Genomic DNA, 20671 nt, shown 5'->3' on the forward strand with positions numbered 1-20671 from the left:
CCTTGAATCCTCGTTCAGCCTCTGTTCTCAACTCCCCATGTGAGCTAATTCCAGTTTGTCTCAGAATGTTCATTCTTGAGGTCCAGAACTAAAGCAGTTTGGGATTTAACCTTGCAATTTTACTATCACAGTGATACTATGTATGGGAGAGTTTTATTTTGCATGGGAATAAAACTTTAATTTTCAGTCATTTACACTTACAATTCACGCATATATGAAAATATCCAGCATGCTTTTTAACTGCAGTCATCCCCAAGCTGTTTGTAATGTAAGAATATTGGAATATTTGTCAGGAATAGTAGTAATGAATCAAAATGTGTGGGTAATGGACTGTAATGACTGAAATTATTCTGAGCTGCTGATGGCAAAAGACAGCTGTGAAAGAATGCGGTGATGATGTCCAGATGTTGTGAAGAACTTAAAGCCTCTGCCAGCATATCAAACCACTGTATTTCCTTATTTAGTATTTGTCTCAGAACCTGAGTAAAAGATACATTTGGTTTAAAGCAAAACAAAAAGCACTTGTTTAAAGCAAAACAAAAAATAAAACATGAAATGGGTTTATTTTTATGAAAAGACTTAAAGGAGAGAACTTGCAACCTGCAGTGTTCCTGGTGTAGAAGAGCCCAGCAGTCTTTGTTCAAACTATAATTGGGATGCAGTTTTATGTTGTGAATCTTATTTCTGTAATTGCTTCCCCCTACTGTGAGTGCTCTGTACCTGCTCCCATTGCAGTCACAAGGAGAAGGACTATGTTCCTATGAGGAAGAGTCATGACACATTTGCTGTTGAAGTCTCTCTAGCATTCATGGAGTGATCTCGTAACTTGCTAACAGCTTTCCTGAAAAGAGACTTTTATTTAGAGCAAAATGTTTCAGAATAAATAATTTTGAAATAACAAAGAAAAGGTCAGTCTACGTTATTTCCTTTTTACCTGTGAGGTTTGCAATTTTCTTGTCCTCAGCAGCCCTCCACAGAGCCTTTGTCCATCAGACTGTTTCATTGACTGCTGCTGCCACCCACATTTTGTGCTTACTAGGGAGCAAAAGTGCATCCTGCATAAGTGCTCATACTCAAACTATACTACACTGAAGTTGGATAAGATTGCTGCTGGTTTAGATTCCTCTAGGCACTAATGGAAGCCAGAAGTATCTGACAAACTCACTGAAGACTTTTCTTGAGCTACAACTGCATGTAATATTAGTCCTTATTTAAAAATAAAGTGAGAAACCCAATACTTCAGTCCTAATGAAGTCCACATGGCTGAGGATCGTGTAAGAATATAGTGCTCTTGTTTATGTTGCGTACACGTAAAACCTTATAAAAGAAAGGCTTTATAAAATCAGGCCTTGCTCAGCTGAATTAACAGCTAGCCTGTTAAGTTCCCATGAGAAAGAATTCTAGGAATGAAAATCAATTTGCATAACAATCAAACCTTGTAAGAAAAACGGGTTGCATCTGTGAGAAATAAAAGGTCTGTCCCATCAGAATCTTGAATATGTAAACACCTGTGTAAAGAGAGAGTCTTACCATACACAAGCACCTTCTAACCAATTAATTGAGTGGCAAGAAAATTACTAACCAATTAGAATTAAACATGATGCATTTGAAAGCTGTATAGAAATAGGCTGTAACAATTAAAGTGGGGCTTTTTTCCTCTGAAACTTTGAAGTGCTGTGCCCATTGTTATTCACTGGCTATTGTTATAATAGCATTAGAGTTTCAGAGAATCACAGAATGGTTTGGGTTGGAAGGGAGATTAAAAGACCATCTAGTTCTTCATGCCTTCTCACTACTCCTAGCATCATACCATTTCTTTTCCTACTCCAGCCTGGTCTTGATCACTCCCATGGATGTGGTATCCATAGCTTCTCAGTTGCAGACTGAAGTTTGCCTTCTTTCTGCTTCACCCTATCAGTAATTACCATCATCCTTAACGACTACCAAAGGCTTCAGCCTCCAAAGCTGGAAGTGCTCACAGGCAGAACCTGTGTCTATCCACAATGCACACAAACCTGCCTTCTGTACATAACTTTGTTCCTGGCTGGGCTTTGGGTTAATCTCAAAGAAATTGCAGAGTATCACCCAAAGCAAGGAGAGCGAGGACGGTAACGCACACAGTTACTGTGTGAAATGGAAAGCTGAACATCATCATCATGGTGATCTGGAGTTTGCATGCAGGTTTCTTATCAGAGCCCTGCTTGTGAAACTCTGGGACTCTTCAGCCCTACCAGCATAACCAGATTTAAGGATGCATTTGGTATTCATCTGGATCAGGTTGTGAGCTCTCCATGTATAAATGCACAGAGATCATGCTTTTGAAGGTAGAAAACACATGATGCTGTACAAATGTGAAGTTTTATTGTGATTTCCAGTGTTTCCAGAAATAAACAAAAGCAAACAAACCTCTTTGATTTATTGTAGAAGTGGAAAGGAGCAGAGTGTTAATGATTGGATACAAAACCTATACAGTGAAAGGTTAAAAGCCAAAAAAGTACATCTGTAAATATATTTAATGAGTACAGTTGCTGATAGCAAACACTGATTGTATATGACATATCCTGTAGTTATAGAATACATGTATATACACATTTATATAAGACTGAAAAGGCACTAGAGTTTCTCAAATAAAACACAAGTAAATTAATAGTGTAAATCAAAACACTGAGGTTGGGGAATCAGTTTAGGGAGTTGTGCTGGAAGGGAAATTTTGAAAAATCACATGTGAAGTTGGAAACTAGGTTCTGACTGAAAGCCAGGTAATTCAAAAGTCCATCTCCCATTTGTATTTTCAAAATGTCCTTTAATATACTGATCAGATGCCAAATAATGTATGTAGTATGAGATTAATGAGTCTATAAAGGAATGTACCGTACTGCAGAAAACTACAGAACATTAAGCTTCTTATGGAGCTGAAGAGCTTACTATAAAATCTGGCACTCCTGTTTGTGCTATTCTTAAATTCTAGAAATAAATGGGTTCTTGCAATACTGAGAATCTAATACATTCCTCTGCAAGTTTGCCCAAGAAATCTATTTGTGGGGAAAGTTGTCATCAGAAAAAGGAATAAAGAATAAGGTAGGGTGGGCAAACCTGGTAGTCCACCTTTTATCTGCTTTTGCCAGAGTGACCCTTCTTTCATTTGACAGAAATGTTTACAGGTTTAAAAAAAAAAGGCATTTTTTTAATCTCTTGTAAAAACTTACAGGAGAATAATATTCAATGAAGGGGACTTGATAAAACAAGGTATGATTGTACATGTGCATGTAAAAAAAATCTCTAGAAATAAGTAGTAGAACTATCTTATGGGTGGGTGTATTTTTCAATGATGTTTAGCTTTTGTGATTTTACTGCCTTACCTGTGGAATGTAGACTGTGAGAGATGAGTGTAGGGAGTTTTTCAGGTCACAATTTCAGCAGTTGTAAGAAATGCTGAGTGTGTTTCTGCAACATTTATTTACATAGGAAATAAAAACAACCAGCAGTGTTCAAACAACTGCAATGACTGTGTCACACACTTGATGGTAGAGTGACAGAACAGGCAGGCCAGGGCAGGTGTCATGTAAGAAGATTCACTCTCCTTTTGGAGTCACAACTGCTTTGGTCTGATTCTCAGAGCAGCTCCACCTATAAAACACAAGAGTATCTGCTGTGCAGGCAGTAATAAATTCTGCAATGTGTGCAAAAGCGTGTGTGTGTTTGAAGTCCTGTAAATGCAGACCCTCAGGTAGCTTTGTGAACACACAAAGCATGTAGCAGCAGAAAAATTGAATCATCAAAATTCTGAGACACCTTTGGTCCTGCTGGTGTTGTAAAGGCCCCTGATTCCATTCAACTGATTCTTGGTTTTCTGAACTATTTTATGATTTCTGCATTACAGATTCTGCCTTTTCCATATGGAGTGTATTCACACTGACTGGCTGCTCTGCAGACACTGTGTTGAAGAGTTGGGACTTAAGTCAGTGCCAACTGCTCTCAGCTCCAGCTGTATCCCCTTGCTCTGCCTTGGAAGGTGCTGAGCCTTCTCTGAGAGCATGGTGGGCTGCAGGATGAAAGCAGATTCTGTCAGCTGTACCTGTGTCTGCAGTGGAGCTGCTGTCTTATGGTGGAAGCTGTTTTCTTACTTAATTCCAAAGGTTTTGGCATGGTATCTCTTGTAAAGTCCTTACTACTGCTTTGTCAGCTGTTGAGCACCTTTCTAGTTATGCTTCTACTACAAACAAATGAACCTGGATTTTCCTGAAAGTGAGTACAACTACTGCTGGCATTGCAGGCTGCAACAGGTTTTCAGGCTTATATAGGCTGGGAATGCCCAGACTATATCAGAGGAAAGAGGCTTCTCCTGAAGTAGTTTGGGTTTTTTTCATAGACAACAGATTGTCTTCACTGGACCATTTTGCAGAGAAACCCATTCCCAGGAAACTCAAAAGCAAAGCTACCAGTGACCCAAATAATAAGATCCAAGGAGAGCTCTGTGTTTCCCAGAGGATTTGGTTAGCATTACAGGAAGCCTAGCTTTTGTTCATTCCTTGTTAAATGTACATTGCAATTAGTATTTTAAAAATCTTAGTCGAGACAGTTTGGAAATACTTCCGTGTTTTAAATACTGTTAAGACAAAGCACAAGTCTGAAAGTATTGCTACATGGACCTGCCAGTGCAGTACTGCTGATGAGTCATGTATTAAGCTGTGAAAGTTGTAGCCATCAATAACCTTGCCAAAGCATTTTCCAGTACTGGATATTTTGTGTTTGTAATTACCTTTCTGACTTTGTCCTGCAAACATGCAAGTATTTGCATATTCTTGTATCTATTGGTATTGAATGTGGTCAGTCTGCCAAGCTGAGAGATGCATGCACTCAGGTACTCAGAGAATTAGGAATTTGGGGGCACAACATGGAGGATGCACCATATATAAGCAACTGGCAATTATAGTCACTTGTTAAAATAGTTTACAGTGGCCTGTGAGGCACAAGAAGGAACATAGCACATCTTTAAATAAGTATAAAATTTTAGATTGTATATCCTATATTTTGCTGACATGTGAAACTTCCACAATTATTTATTCCACAGGTGAGTTGCCTATAATAAAAAAAAAAATTAAATCCTGGAAAAAAATCAATCTTCCTTCCAAATAAAACAATTCTCTATTTTCTTTCTCTTAGCCTATAAGACTGTACTTTCATTTCAGGTCACAATGCTCTGTGACTACAGAAGTTACAAATCTTTATGAAAAAATGGACCAGTATATCAAATTAAATAGAATGTATGCCCCAGGGAATATTATCCTGGAATACTTGTCGATGGCATGGGTGTCAATGCGCATGCTGACATATCTCTGGTTTTTCCTCCTGGCCGAGCCCCTCTCTGAGCCCAGTGCCAGCTGCACCATCATCCTGTCCTGTTTGTCCCCATCCTCAGACATGAAGTGTCCCAGCTCGTTCACGTCCCCGTCGTTGTAGCTGCCATCCACCATCATGGGCCGGGGCTGAGGTAGGCTGCATGCACAGGCAGGCTGTGGGCACAGACAAGGGCAGCAAGGGTTTGAGCTGTGTCCACACACTCACAGACATCCCTTTCCTCCTTCCATCCCATAGAGGTGGGGAATGGCTTGGGGGATTCAGGCTGCTGGGATGCAAAATGGAGAATGAAATGGTGGAGCTGAGCAGGAGCTTTTTGCATCTCCACTTCCATGTCTGCCAGGCACAGGTACAATCAGGGAGAGAGCAGGGCTGTCTGTGGAAAAGCACTTTTGGTTTAGGCACAGGTACCAGGGTGCAAATAAAGGTTGGACCTGTGCCTTGTAGCTGAGAAAATCAGAGGAAGACAGAGGGAAGCCACAAGAAGAAATTAATCCTGCCCCATTTGGAGAGAAAACCCCTTAGGCTGAAATTTTAGTTAAAATTTAATGTAACAAGGGGAGCATGGGAAAACTGGGACCACTGTTTAGTTTAGACTGTGCATAGAAAAAAGTGGGGGTTATCTGTCACATCATCTGAAACCCAGACCACAGAATCCAACTGATTTTATCCACAGGTTTTAATCTACAGTATAAAGAAAATATTTAAAGGCAAAATCCTAAGACCCATCCCATCTATACAGGCAATAGAGGACTATACCTAAGTTAGCCCACGCAGACTCCAAAGAAAGAGGAGTGAGCTTGGGCATGATTTGTGTGTGGGAAATCTTTATAACCCGCAATGACTCACTGCTGTTGTCTTTTTGCAGACATTGCATTTTCCTCAGGCAGCTGAGAGCTGCGGTTGCAAAGCTTTGAACATTTCCAGACTTTTGCCACACTTTTTTCCAGGGGCAATAAAATGACACTGGAGACAGAAAACCTCACCTTGTCCCGCAGTTTCCTCTCCTTCCTCTCTTGCACCGTTGTCAGGTAATTCACAGCTGCGTATTCCAACACCGAGAGGAAGACAAACACAAAACTGACCCACAGGTAAATGTCCACTGCTTTGATGTAGGAAACACGAGGCATGGAGGCGTTCACCCCAGTGATGATCGTGGACATGGTCAGCACAGTGGTTATCCCTGGGAATACACCAGCAGACGAGACCATAAGATGCTTTCAAACCAGACTCTTCATCACAAATACAGCAGCTGTTACAATTTCCTGACATCTGAATTTACCGTGCAATATGTTTTTTCACTTTTGGGTAATGAATTTCACTACCTGAAGAGCGTCCAGGCAGCCCTGTTTTATAATTGGACAAATCTATCTTGTCCTGTTTTCTTGTCTATTTGGTGAGCACAGCTCCAGTTAGAGTCTCAAGGTGTTGCTAGTCTGGCTCCTCACCACACCACCATCCTCCCCATCCCATGGCCAGGCAGCAGCACGTTGACCCTGTGCTGGCTGCACCCCATTCTAGGCTCAGGACAGTCCCTGGAGGGGTACAAGTACATGGATTTGAACTCATTGACCCTATGGGTCCCTTCCAACTCAAGATATTCTATGACTCTATGATTCTGAGTATGTCAACTTCTAGTTCAACTGCATGGACACAAGTGAAGCTCCTGCTTTTATTTGTTTCCCCTGTGTTTTCTGTATGCTGGACTTCTCCTGGGAAGTCCTGCTTCATGATAAGTCACAGAAGTTCCCAGCTGACTCTCACACTTGGTCTGTGCCTTCACTGGAGCAAAAGCAGGGAATAATGGTGCTTCACAAGGCAGTGCTGTCGTACATTACACCCTGGGCAAACACAATGAGCACAAGAGCAAGGGCAGGAACCCCTGTAGTTTGCATTACCCTGGCTCTGAGACAGCCTCTCCATGGCCCTCTCATTTCAGGGGCTAATTATGTCACATTAGTGATCACTTTGGAAGCTGAAACTATGTGTATAAGCACAAAGGACTGAATTCACAGGAGTATCTAGGTGTTAAAAATACTGCTAAGGCAGTGTCTACATCTTCTGAAAAGCCATGGCCCATACCCTTATGCTTCCTTTAATGATGTCTGGAGGCAATGGATGCTGTTTCTAAATTCAGACTTGAAAAGTTCTCTATTGCCATCTCTATTTTGTCTCTCTATATTCTCTCCACTGAGGAATATGATTTTAAGAATAAATAAAATCCTGAGGCATGTTTCCTGGAATAAAAGGCAGCAAGCCTGAGCTCAGAATCTGCAAAAAAAAACAAACAACACTTTGCCAAGGGCAAAGTAGCCACTTTAGAAGAAGATTTATGTCCATATCACAGTTCTGCTCCTATGGTGACTCCTGTGACATATGGCTTCATCTCTCAAAAAGATGCTGCAGAAGGGGAAACTGAATCCCTCACACTGCAGTGTAAACTTATTTAAAAAGTTAAACTGCACAGCAAAGTTCAGCTATGTTACCTCCACACTTCCTCCTCTAGCAAAACTCAATAAACTGAAATTTTGTCAGGGCTGCTCATACTGATTTTCACCTTCTTGCTCACTGAAGTCTCTGAAGGATACTGACACCTTGGCTGTACACGTGCTCTGTCTCTGTTCAGAGCAATAAAAGCAGAGTGGGATGTTTACTATTTGATTCATTCCAGGTGCATCTTATGCACACAGGGAAAGCAATTCTCTTGGCACAAGGAGAGTTTGCACCATGGGGGGACACATGCCCTGTTCCTGGGGCACGTATGTGTGGCATAGCTGATTTCTGTGCCTCGAGGAAACACCGTGCATGGCACCAGGGATTCACCTTGGTGGTCAGGGCTGTGGTTGCAGCCTTTGCCCCTTAGGTCTGCTGACTACAAGATTGTTTTTACCTAATGGGACTCTGGCAGGAACTGCTCGTCGGTCGATCCAGAAGGACACCCAGGACAACATGACCATCAGAGTGGCAGGGAAGTAGGTTTGGAGCAGGAAGAAGAAGATGTGTCGGCGTAAAGTGAAATTTATATAGAGGCGATTGTACCACCCTGTGAAACAGAGAGAGTGAAAAAGAGGAGTTACACCAACACCAGACTACTTTCAGATATAGTGATGCTGCACCAGGGGAAAAATGACTAATTTTCTTTTCTGAAAACACAGTTAATGGCTGCAGATCATTTGCAAGTTACAGAAAAAAACTCCTTACTGAACCAACTATCAAAGTCAAACCATCTCTCGAGCCAATGAATTCCAGAAAATTAAATCAAAGAGTTTAATTCAAGTGAGGACTTGGTATGACCTTGAAGAGGGATTATCTTTCCAGACTAGATGACCATTAAGGTGGGAGTGTGTGGCAGGGACAGCCAACTTGATATAGAAGAGTGGCAGGTCTGATGGGATACAGAGAGAACTCCCAGTGGATGATTCTCCTTGGCCAAGGTCAAGAGAGACAGTTTTCATCCCTTATTCCCCCAGCTCTGGCAGGTACTCTGGTTGCCCACCTGTGCTGCTGTAAAAGGCAAGCTTTGTGGTAGTGTGAAATTCCTGAATCAGGAACTGGGACAGTGATATCCTCTCATCGGTTTTTAGGGAATCGTTCCCATTCTTCCAGTAGAGCATAAGGTCATCTTCAGTGTAGGCATCTAGGGAAGCAGAGCAAATTCAGGATAGTGCAGTAAGACAATTGCTACCATCCTCACAGCCCAAGGCATGCCCACACAGCCCTTCTGGCTCCCTCAAAGCTCCCAGCTGAAAAGGTCAAGTTCCCAAATGCCACCCACCTAGGTGCTGGGTATGGCTGTGGCAAGGAGTGGACTAGCTTATGGTCACAGCCCTCAGGCCTGTTGCTCAGTATGTTTTGTTAACCATCCTGTTTCTCTAATCATACTTTCACACATGTACTATGTGTGTCAAGTAACTCACTGCATCAGAACTTGAAAAATTCTTTCCTGTAAACCTCCTAAAATCAGAAAAAAAGAAAGGGAGCCTTAGCAGAAAGAACCTACTTGGGGTGACCAGAGGAACAATCTACCAATGGTCTGAGTCATGCAGGGAAAAACTTGGGTAAAATTTCTGCCTGTGATATACACATGAACATTACTTCATTTTTTAGCACATTTTTTTAATGTGAAAGTAACAGTAATGTTAATCCTTTTAGATGGGTTTAGTAGCAGTTCTTTGAACACAGGGAGAAAAAAATCACATATAAATGTATTAAAACAGAATTAAGATTGTAATTTCTAATTGCAAGCTTAAGAAGGAGAAGAAAATAACTTGAATAAGCCAAAAGTTTAAAATGTTGCTATGTGAAACCTGGCCAATTCATATGTGCATCATACTTGGGACAAAGGGCATAAGCTGGCTTTCATCAAATAGGACTAAGAAGCATAAGAGGAAGGCAATTAATGTCACTACCCCATCGTGGTTTCTACACCATGGATGAGCAGATGGTGCCTGTGAAGGGTGTACAGCCATTTATCCATGTGTTTGAGGGCACCTGGGCAAACAGGCACTGCTGGAGACTGCTGACCTGCAGGCAAATGGCCCAGGGGCTTGGGGGCTGGAGTGGCAGTGGAGCAGCCTGGCTGGCATTCAGGGCCACTGGCAAGACAGTGCTCACAGCTGGTTTTTAAAAACACTTGTTGCAAACACCATCAAATTCTAGTGAAAAAAATATGGGTAGGGAGCTTTTCTTAGTGTTGAAGTCTGATGACTTTGGTTAGAGCTCCCATGAATGTAGCAGCAGTTTAATTATTGGTATAATTAATGACTGATATAATTAATTATTGGTATAACACAGTTTGGGTGTCCATGGGGTGCCCTTGGCTCCCCTATACCTTCACTTTACTTACAACTTTCAATCTCCAGGGAACACGTCTGCGTGTCCAGGGGAAAGCGACTAAAATCCATGTTGCACATTGCTGTTACTGTAACTCTAGGAATAATAAAAATTACTAAATTAAAAACTTGTCTCCTTATAGGACTGTAAAATAGTGAAGCTGTGAGTTTGGTCTTTTATTAAACAACTACAGCCAGTACCACTCAACTGAAAATAAATTCTTTCTATTCAGATAAAGCCATTCCACTTAAGTTAAAGCCATTTCTTCCTCTCAGCCAGTTACTGTAAAAAAAGGTGACTATAAAGTTAGGCCATCACAAATTGCAACTAGATAACAAAAGTATTGGACAAGAAACTGAGAAAGGGCAAAAAGGACACATCCTCCTGACAATCAGCAAACACATCTCTGCAGACATCTGTCCTTTAAGCAGATGCTTTGTAAGATAGAGTAATTTGCATTTATCTAAACTATAGTAGTGCCATGAGGGATGGAGGTAATTTCCTTGCACACCGTGAATTTCCAGCTGCTCAGTGGGAACCCGGTGATCACACATGGGACTCAGCCACAAGAGGGCACAGGGCTGGAGCTGGAATGCAGCAGTGACCACCAAAATGCTCTGGCCCATCCGTCAAAATCTCTGGCCTTGCTTTAGTCTGATTATCACATTTTTAATAGCATAATTTGGTGTTTGAACTGGAAGCAACCATAAATCTCAACTTGATTCGTTTGGACTCCAGAGGAGTAAATGAAAATAAAAGTATAAATTATATTGAGGAAAGAATAAATAAGTTATAGAAGGGTAGTGGTAGAGAGACATCATACAGTGGTAAAACCACAATGCAAACCCTTATATTAATAGTCTTCTGCACGAGTGGGTTCTGTCTGATGTTGCTTTCCTGTTTGGATTTAGCATTTGAGTGAAAGTGCTTAGCTCAACTGGCAGTTTATGTGCCTGTGAGGTTTATGGTGGGTCCAAGATGGAAAACAATGTCTGGCAAAGAACCCTAAAAAGGCAGACATCAAGGAAAAATACAATCTGCAAGTGAAGGCATTCAGCAAGGCAGACAGGCAGTAATGACCTGTTTGTTCTTACAGGGAGCTTTCATCCTTCCCCAGCATTCCCGAAGCATTGCTACCTGCACTTACTGCTGAATAAAATACAGAAACTCAGCCAATTTGCTGTTGAAGACATTCACCACCACTTTGTACTGGGCAACTGTTTAAGCACAAGGCTGTGCAGGAGTAGTCTGATGCTCTCCTGTTCCTATCTTCTTTAGATAACCATAAATACTTGCATTGCAGGTGATTGGCAGCTAAATGAGTGTGTAGGCATGCATGCTATCAATGAACAATATGTCATATTCTTGTTCTTTTTATTGTACTCAGGACCTGACCAAACTTTGCAAAGGCCTAAAGAATACCTGAACCTTGTCTAATCTGCTGAGTGAAGAAAAAACTTTGATAATGAGAAGGTAATGTTCAGGCTGTGAATTCAAATGAACTGTAAGATAAAAATATTAAAAATAATTCTTGTCAAACTGATGCCCTCTAGGGAATCAAGAATTTTTCTGCTTGGCTTTTTTTGTAGAATCATAAAACACCTTGGCAGGCTGAGCAGTTACCCTCTCACTTTGTGGCAGGCTCAGCTTCACCTCTGCTGCTACCAATATTCCCTAAAGACCTCCACAGCCTTCATAAGCAGTGTATTCTGCAATTATCTCACTAGTTAAATCTATGAGTCTTGCTGATACTGACCTCCTATTAGTCAGATTTTCCTTCTTTTTGTCCTTCAGAATATATTATCTGTCATCTGCTTTGTTTATTTATCAGGTATTTTGTTATTTCATTGCTTTGGAGGTGATGTCGACATTCTTGCATCAGAATATTATACACAGATTCATTTCTAATAGGTTTTTATGGGTCCTTTGGCAGTACTTGTTTTCTAACTGGATGGAGCTGCAGCCAAATAAAACAGAACAGATTTTATATTCTTTTCAAGACTGACAAATAGATTGTCTGGGATAGAGTTAATTTTTTTTTTTTCATAGAAGCTAGTGTGGGAATACCTCTTGGATTTGTCAAGAAAACAGTTTAATAACACAGGGATATTTTCATCAATGCTGAGCAGGCCTTCTACAGCATAAAGGCCTTTTCTGCTTCTCACACCCCTCTAAAAGGGAGGAGGCTGAGAGTGCACAGGGAGTTTGGAGGGGACAGCTGATCCCAGCTGACCAAAAGGACATTCCACAGCATATGCCATCATGCTTAGCATATGAAGTGGGGGAAGAAGAAGGAAAGGGTGGAAGTTTGGAATAAAGGCATTCATGTTCCCAAGTGACCATTACGTGTGATGGAGCCCTGCTTTTCTGGGGGTGGCTGAACACCTGCTTGCCCTTGGGAGGTGGTGAATTAATTTCTCTATTTGCTTTGCCTGTGTATAGGGCTTTTGCTTTACCTAATTATCTGCCTTTATCTCAACCGACAAGGATTTTTTTGCCTTTTACTCTTCCAGTTCTCTTCTCCCTCCCACCAGGATGGAGTGAGCTAGCAGCTACATGGGGCTTAGTTGCCAGCTGGGGTTAAATCATCACGCAGATGCTCCTCACTTAGCATCTCCAAGCATGAAAATGTTACTTATCAGAAATTTTAAAATCCCAGTTTAATAACATTCAGACTTATGTCAACTGATGAACTATTTGGAAAATAAAGGAGAAAGCCAGGGCTGGGACCACCCCTCAAGCCAGAGGACAAAGCAATGTTTACCAAAAATATCTCCTGCAAGGAGCTTCCATGGATTTCACATGAAAAGTGAGCAAAAAGCAGGAAGAGCCAAACCAAGTGTTTGGGTTCCTCTAACAATACACAGGAGTCACCAAGAGCTATATACCCTTGCTCTGAAGTTTGTCACTTCATGTACTAAAGGATGTTCCCTCTGTTTTTTTGCTTATCATAAAGTGGCACTTGGTATAAGTTATACTTCATTATTGCTTTCAAGAATAGAAACTGGACATTTTGCTAAACCCAGAGACTTTGCTGTGTAGTGAAGTGAATAACTATAGCTGCCCTGCACTTCTCTTTATTACCAGACACTGCCCTTTTATTTAGAACGTGCCCTGCCTCTTCACCAGTGCCCCATGGGGATTGCAGCCTGCTAACCCCCACTGAGCTGCTCCAAGGGACAGCCACATCTGACTGCAGCTTCCCAACAGGGACAGGGGCTAGCCATGCTCACAAAGGGGAAGAGGCAGTGGTGGAAGCAACAATGCTGGCACTGAAACTGGCTTTCTGCAACAGACACTGAAATGCACTCATACAGGCACTCAGATGTCTGTGGATAGCCAGCACATTCATTCTTTCTTATGCCTTTTTTTTTGTATGAAGTCATGCAAAAACACAATGCAGGAATCAATTAAACCACTTTCTCTTTGCACTAATAGCTGGCATTGACCGAATGCAGTTTTACCTGAGGCTATAAAGTACCTTCCCATCTGGCTGGACCCGCAGCATGACATTGTCTGTGGTGGTGTCGTGGATGAAGGAACGCTTGGAGTGGACGAAGAACATGTCAGGGACCCAGATCTTCTTCACCAGCCTGCCATCAAAGGTCATGCTTTGGTTGTTGGTGCTGGGGAAGGACAGCCTCTCGTCTTTCCAGTAGTGCCTCAGGTAAAGCGTCATGGTGAAGTCCTGCAGCAAACAGACTTCTGTCACAACTTACACCTTATCAACACAGTGACTGCTCCTCTCTGGGACAAACCATGAAGTGTAAAGCATCTCTCCTGAATGCACATCCACTCCCCGGGCTGCAAGGGGCATCACCAGCTGCAGCTTGTTTATTCACCAGGTCAGAGATGAATAAACATCTGCAGATTTACTGGGCTCAGACACAACTCACTTCTCAAGCTTAAACTTAGTACAGAATTAATAACTCTCTCACTGATGTGTCTTCATTTAAAAAGCAAGTAATGATCTTGCTAAGCACCATGGCGTTTTTCTATAAAGCTGCATGGGTTAAAAAGTATTGATTCTGAAAATATAAAATCTTCTCCATTATTATTTTGCTAACAGCCAAAGTCAACCCTGAATTTTTTTTTTAACCCAAGGCCGTCTAGTGGTTTTCCCATGTTGATGAGTGTTGCAACATGACATTAGAGGAGGAACAGGGGCAGTAGTCAAAAGCCATGGGAACTAATTCAAAATCATAAAGTTTGATTAAAAAAAAAAAAAGAAGAAGAAGAAAAGGTTTGTTGTTTGGGTTTTGTTTGGTTTGTGTTTTGTTTTGGGCTTTGGGTTTTTTCTTTAACTTCTAAGTCCTTGATGTTAGTTCTTCCACTCTGCTTTCAATCCCAAAGTTTTTTAGGGGCCCTCTGGCCAGTTTCACAACCTTTCTCCTCAACCAGAACAGGTGAAAGCTCAGGATACCCATGGCTAGTTGTCGGGGTGCCAGGAGAAGTGGAGTCAGAGAGTCAGCTGAAAGGGTCCCCAGTTCTGGGGAAAAAGCTCACCCCTGAGGTCAGATGACTGCAGATATCCCAGCCCACACAAGAGCTGAAATAGCTGCAGTGAGAGGAGGCTGACATGTCATCAGTGTGTCTGCCGACCACCAGCTGTGCTGCCACACAGCCGTGTTCCTGGCTCAGGCATGGGAGGAGGTCCAGTGCAGCCTCTTTAACCCTCTGTCTGTTAAACAGGAGGACAGAATCTGGGGCTTCCTGTGAAACCTTCAGAGCTGTTTGATATTTTTGTTGAAAAGACAAAACATTTTGAAAGTTATTCAGTATTCTTTTCTCTTCCAAAGCAAAATCTGAGTTACTGAAAGATTATGTGGGTCATAGAAAGTTTGGATTGGAAAACTGCCCATAAAGACCATATTGTTCCAATCCCCCTGACACTGGCAGACTATCTTCCACTAAACCAAGTTGTTCAAAGCCCTCTCCAGCCAGACATTGAATGGGATGGAGCATCCACGACTTCTTTGGGCAGTATGTTCCATACTCGCCAAACTCTGAGTAAACAATTTCTTCCTTATATCTGATCAAAAGCTACCCTCTTTCAGTTTAAAGCCATTCCCCCTTTTCCTTGGGAGCTCTCTGGCCCCTGACTACCTCAGAACTTGTCCAAAGTGACTATGTCTGCAGCATGTAAGTGCCTTTAAACAAACATATTCATTGGTCTACTCAGAGCTTTTAAGTGTGTTATCACTATTTAAGAGAATATAGGAACCCAAATCCTTTGAGACGGTCTTGGCAATGTTTTACCATTTTGTCCTAGAGAAAAGAAAAGATTTCTTCCTTCTGCTTCAAGGGCCATGAAATGGTAGCATGAGGTTAATAGAAGTAATTGCTGGCAGATTCAGATCGAACCTGAATCTGCCTTTGGAGGCTGTGGATTGTTTGTCCTTGGCAGTACTCAAACCCCATGGACACAAACCCAAGTAGCCTGCAGAGTTTCAGTCTCCATAGGTTCCATGTGTGACTCTTACCATGTCCACCTCAGAAATGCTGTCCAGACTTTCAACTTGGACATCCACCCCAACAGGAATTGCAGGGCCTAGGGAAAAAAAAACCCAGCAGTTGACAAATTACAAACCTAGTGAGACAAAACAACCCTCTGACTTTACTATCTTACAGCTAGAAATAGATGCTCAGTCTGAAATAGAAACAACAGTAAACCAATAGAAAGTATAAATGACTGGAATTCACAACAAAAATCTCTTAATAACAATTAAAGTCAGTAGTAAGATTGATTCACTTATAATTTTCTCTTTTTATTGTGTCATCTTACATGTGTCCCTTCAAGATTTAAAAGCAACTTTAATTGTTTGTAGCTCTAGTGCTTGGGTCCAGGACTGGCGAGACAGATTACTGCAAGAGGATCCATTCACAGAGGGATCAGTGGTGGCACAACTAAGGGAATGTGGGAGATTTTCCCTCACTTTTGCTCCCCTTGCATGCTAATAACATCCATGAAAGCTACTATGTGCATTTGACTTTCACAAGACTCAATGCTCAGCTGTGGAAAATAAAGGGTGACAGAAGGAGATACATTGCATGTGGACACAGGCATGTGCCATTGAGCCTGAGGCTCCTGAGGGGAAGGATCCAACTGTGACCCCATGTAATAGGGATTCTGAACTTTTTTCCCTCCTCCTGGCTTTTACTAGTCTCTCATATACCTCTGGCAATTACAGTCCAGGAGAGCTGTCAAGTAAAATAATGCTCACATTTGTGAACTGCTGTGAAACTGAAATGTTTTAAATTAATTGAACATGCTGGTATTTGGCATATTGAGCATTTAGTGATAAAATCTTCTTTCATCAGAGTATATAATGGTATCCTGGATTTGAATGACCATCTGTCAGCCAGAAAGGGTGGATAAATTACAACATTCTCTAATCCGATGGGCTGAAAGAAAGCATGTTCTCCTTCATCCATTTCCCTGAAAGCTTTGGTTGCTCTAGCACACAGACACAAAACTTAGAGCAAGCATTAACACAGGCAGTCAAAATACTTTCTTTTAGGTTATAAATTAAGTGCAGTACATCATTTGATTATGCACACATATGGCCATACTAAGACTAAAACATTATGTTTATTCCCATCCAGGAATAAACATAACGTGTATTTGCAGATTTTTATCAGAGGAAAGTATCACTGAGCACCAGGATTAATATATTGCCTGTTAATCACATTTCCATGGCTTTGACTATGCTTTTTGCTCATCCACAAGGCTATTTCACTGAACCTCTATTCCCCCGAGAGTGCCATGAATTCACAACTCAAAAGAATAGAAATTAGAGACAGAAGATCCAGTCTTCTTCTTCACTGCTGTCCGTGTTACAGTATAAGGAAGTGACAGTGCAAAACAGAACAGTGACAAATGTGTGTGTTTCATACCTCCAAAACCTGGCCTCATGCTGAAGTCATGGTCATCTATTCGCAGCAGCTGCTCTGACTTCGTCAGGGGAGATTTGGTGATGTCAGGGCTTCGTTTTAAGATTGGGCTACCAGGAGGAGAGAAGCACAACTATGAGCCCTGAGCAGTGCCTGTGAGAAGTATGCTCTTGTTTCACTCCATTTACTCCTAAGAACACCCACCCCTTACAGCATGAGCCTGTGATTGTGGCAGTGGTTGGCAGACTGTCATTAAAAACTGATTCCTGCACTCAGCATGCAGTTCAGACACCTGTGATAATTTTAGCACCGAGAAAACATTTGTTCAGTGGCTTTTTGTACCTGTAAAATTCTCTCTGCATACAGCAGTTTGGGGACAGTCATTAAAATGTGTGGGCTGGAGGAACAATATGTGTGGATAAGTGGAGAGGGGGAGGCATTCCTGACATTGAGTTATGATGGAGTGTGAGGCCAGGAATTAGGGAAACAATATATCAAATAAGCTACTGGCTGTTGCCCAGGAACAAAATGGAGACAGTCTGGGAAGCAGGCCAGGAGGCAGGCCATTCCCTAACTTGGGATAAAATGATTAGCTTCTGCCCCAGATTTCCATCAAGAATAAAAAACAGCATTAAAGAGCCTGGGAGGGTAATTCCAGAAGCTGTTGGAGCTGCACTGAATGGCTGGACAGAGGAGGCTCTGATCCCCTTCCATATCCAGAATGCCAGCTGTTGTTCAGTGCCCCAGTGCTGTGGCTGGGATGGTGATGGCAGCAGCTCCTTGGTTGCTCCCTTGTGTAGGAGAAACTTCTGCCACCCTCAGAGCCAGCTGCATGCCAGCCACTTGGGTGGCAGGAGGGCTCAAAAAAAGGAGGAAAGATTTTGCTGGTTCTTGATTTTAGAAAAGATGGCCCATTCAGAGAGGCACTCATCTGAATATATACACAAGACAAGTAAGAAGTAGATTAAAGGAAAACAGGCTGACAAAGAAACTCAATGAGGGAAAAGTTCCTGAGATAAAGTTTCTCATAAATGAGACTGCTTAGGCATGCTGCACTTCTCAAAGACTTGTTGAAAGTTGTACAAGAAGCCAATACAACCATCTCCTAACAGAGGTCAGTGGTGGTGTCAGCAACTCCTCTCTCAAATCTTTTATGTGGACTTCAAAGTCCCTTAGAAAGATGCTTAGTCTAAGTTCAATAATTGCTAAGAGGTTTGAGTTGTATACTTCCATCAGTGAGTTTTAGTCTTGAATTATCCCTCAGGCCCTTTAAAAGCTGCCCCCTGCTTCTGCTTGAGGTTTCATTCAGCCTCTGAAAGACTTGTGAGTGTACATTAGGGAAGGTTTATGCCTGTCCAAGGCAGAGGTGCCATATTAGCAGGCCAGTGGCAAAGCAAACCATCTGAGGGCAGGCTTGACCGTGGTCAGAAAAGTGCTTTCTCCCATGCCAGTGGCAGTGGGAGGAACAAGTGTCGTGATGGAGAGCCCATGGAAGGGGCTCGGCTCTGCAGAAGGGATCCCTGGAGGGAAGGCACCACTGACACAGCACAGCAGCACAAGCTGTGCACAGCACCGCGAGGCCGGAGGGGATGTGCGAGTGGCCGTGGCTCACCCCTCAGCCCCACGAGGGGGATCTGGGCCCACTGGGTCTCACCGGTGGCGGCTAACCCTGAGGAGAGGCTAACCCTGAGGAGAGGCTAACCCTGAGGAGAGGCTAACCCTGAGGAGAGGCTAACCCTGAGGAGAGCTAACCCTGAGGAGAGGCTAACCCTGAGGAGAGCTAACCCTGAGGAGAGGCTAACCCTGAGGAGAGGCTAACCCTGAGGAGAGCTAACCCTGAGGAGAGGCTAACCCTGAGGAGAGCTAACCCTGAGGAGAGGCTAACCCTGAGGAGAGCTAACCCTGAGGAGAGGCTAACCCTGAGGAGAGCTAACCCTGAGGAGAGGCTAACCCTGAGGAGAGCTAACCCTGAGGAGAGGCTAACCCTGAGGAGAGCTAACCCTGAGGAGAGGCTAACCCTGAGGAGAGCTAACCCTGAGGAGAGGCTAACCCTGAGGAGAGCTAACCCTGAGGAGAGGCTAACCCTGAGGAGAGCTAACCCTGAGGAGAGGCTAACCCTGAGGAGAGGCTAACCCGCGCGCCGCCCCGCCGAGCCCAGCCCATTCCAGCCCAACCCAGCCCAGCCCAGCCCGGCCCAGCCCAGCTCAGCCCCGCCCAGCCCAGCCCAGCTCAACCCAGCCCAGCCCAGCCCAGCCCGGCCCAGCCCAGCCCGGCCGTGCGGCCGGCAGCGCCCTCCGGGGCCTTGCTTACCTGCCTTGCTTGTGCCCCTCGCCGTGCGCTTCCCGCCGGTGCCGCTGCGGCCGGCTGCATGGGAACAACGGGAAAGGAGAGCTGAGTGAGACAGCTGGGACGGGCAGGGGGACAGGATGTCGGGAGGGAGGCCCCGGAGCCCTGCAGCTTTACCTTCTGCACGTGTGAGAAGCGGTGCTTACCTTCTTTTTCACCCTTTCACCAAAGGCTGGAGTCAGGCTGGGCACGGCAGAGGGTGGGAGGGGAGGGATGCTCGGACACACAGCGGGGACAGGGCAAAAGGAGGGAGCTATGATTTTTGCCAGATGGGATGCCTCTGTTCTTGACTGTCTGGCAAAGTACCCAGGCAGGCAGCTCAGTCCCACCTGCCCAGCTTTGGCTGGCAGCACCAGGGGCTTTGGAGGCAGGAGCTGCCATGGGGCCTCGGGTGCTGAGGGCACAGCATGACACCTGCAGACCAGAGTCAGCCGGGTATCTTCACGAGAAGAAAAGATTTTCAAATTATTTCAGGGGATTTTAAAAAGAAAAAAATTGTGCAAATTGTTTCTGACTTCATACCATCTCCCAGCTGGCTGTCAAGAAACATCTTCTCAGGTCTTTGGCCAATATTTTATTTAATCCTTAAAGGCAAGAATAATGCTTTTGGTGATGTAAATGGTAGCTTAAGCAGAAGTAACATTTTAAACATTTAGCAGTTCTAAGACATCTTTAACTAAAAGTAAAAAAATTAGTTTCTCTCTGTAATAAACACTAACTCCAATCAACTATACTAATGAGGCTTTTTTAGCAGACATTTCAAATCCCTCTGTAGAGACTTACAGTGGCAAAACTCTTTTTGCAGTAATGGTTGACAGCACCTGAGCACCACTGTCCCTTTGGTGTGTGGTGGAGGAACCCCAGGCCTTGTGGGACAGTTCCTTTCTGAGCTGGGAACATTCCAAAAGCCAATAGTATGGAAGGGAAATTCATCCTGCTGCTGCCACAGAGAAGCAGACAACCAGGTCAGGAATGGGCATGTTGGGCTGTAGCATTGACTTACCCCGAAGTGAGGCACTGGATGAGTAGGATTTTTTTTTTCGCATTATCTACTGCTTCCTAGAGGAATTCTAGGAATAAGTGCACAGACTTATGTGTTTGGGAGAGTCTTTGGGCTATGCAGCATCATTGCTATTAAAAGAAGCAGCTTCTGCAGCACTGCTTGGACCTGCGCAGCACACAGCAAAACACTTGCAAATGGAAAATGCACTTTCTGGAGTCTTCTGCCTTGTTCTACATC

General features: G+C 43.3%; 1 protein-coding gene and 1 long non-coding RNA gene across 3 annotated transcripts in view; one reads left to right on the forward strand and one right to left on the reverse strand.

Moving 5' to 3' along the window:
* Window positions 1-2339: 2339 nt before the first annotated feature.
* Window positions 2340-20671, reverse strand: part of LOC110478758 (gamma-aminobutyric acid receptor subunit rho-1) — a 30500-nt gene continuing 12168 nt past the window's right edge. The window contains exons 1-10 of one of the 2 annotated variants that reach the window (XM_085576445.1): window positions 19578-19835; window positions 19396-19449; window positions 17089-17195; window positions 15675-15742; window positions 13656-13879; window positions 10205-10287; window positions 8855-8995; window positions 8249-8401; window positions 6345-6541; window positions 2340-5513 (exon numbers count right to left, since the gene is read on the reverse strand). In XM_085576445.1, coding sequence (XP_085432571.1) covers window positions 5226-5513; window positions 6345-6541; window positions 8249-8401; window positions 8855-8995; window positions 10205-10287; window positions 13656-13879; window positions 15675-15742; window positions 17089-17107 — 1173 coding nt within the window. In that variant the 5' untranslated portion in view covers window positions 17108-17195; window positions 19396-19449; window positions 19578-19835 and the 3' untranslated portion in view covers window positions 2340-5225. Of the gene's footprint in view, window positions 5514-6344; window positions 6542-8248; window positions 8402-8854; window positions 8996-10204; window positions 10288-13655; window positions 13880-15674; window positions 15743-17088; window positions 17196-19395; window positions 19450-19577; window positions 19836-20671 lie in introns of those variants that run through there. The other variant, XM_021545607.3, reaches the window with a different exon arrangement.
* The window catches only part of LOC146767860 (uncharacterized), a 65514-nt gene continuing 63887 nt past the window's right edge, over window positions 19045-20671 (forward strand). Inside the window, exons 1-2 of the long non-coding RNA XR_014954237.1 lie at window positions 19045-19559; window positions 20237-20396. This is a non-coding gene — a long non-coding RNA (uncharacterized LOC146767860). The remainder of the gene's footprint in view (window positions 19560-20236; window positions 20397-20671) is intronic.

Source organism: Lonchura striata, chromosome 3 (assembly GCF_050655825.1).
Source record: "Lonchura striata isolate lonStrDom1 chromosome 3, ASM5065582v1, whole genome shotgun sequence".
Taxonomy (NCBI): domain Eukaryota; kingdom Metazoa; phylum Chordata; class Aves; order Passeriformes; family Estrildidae; genus Lonchura; species Lonchura striata.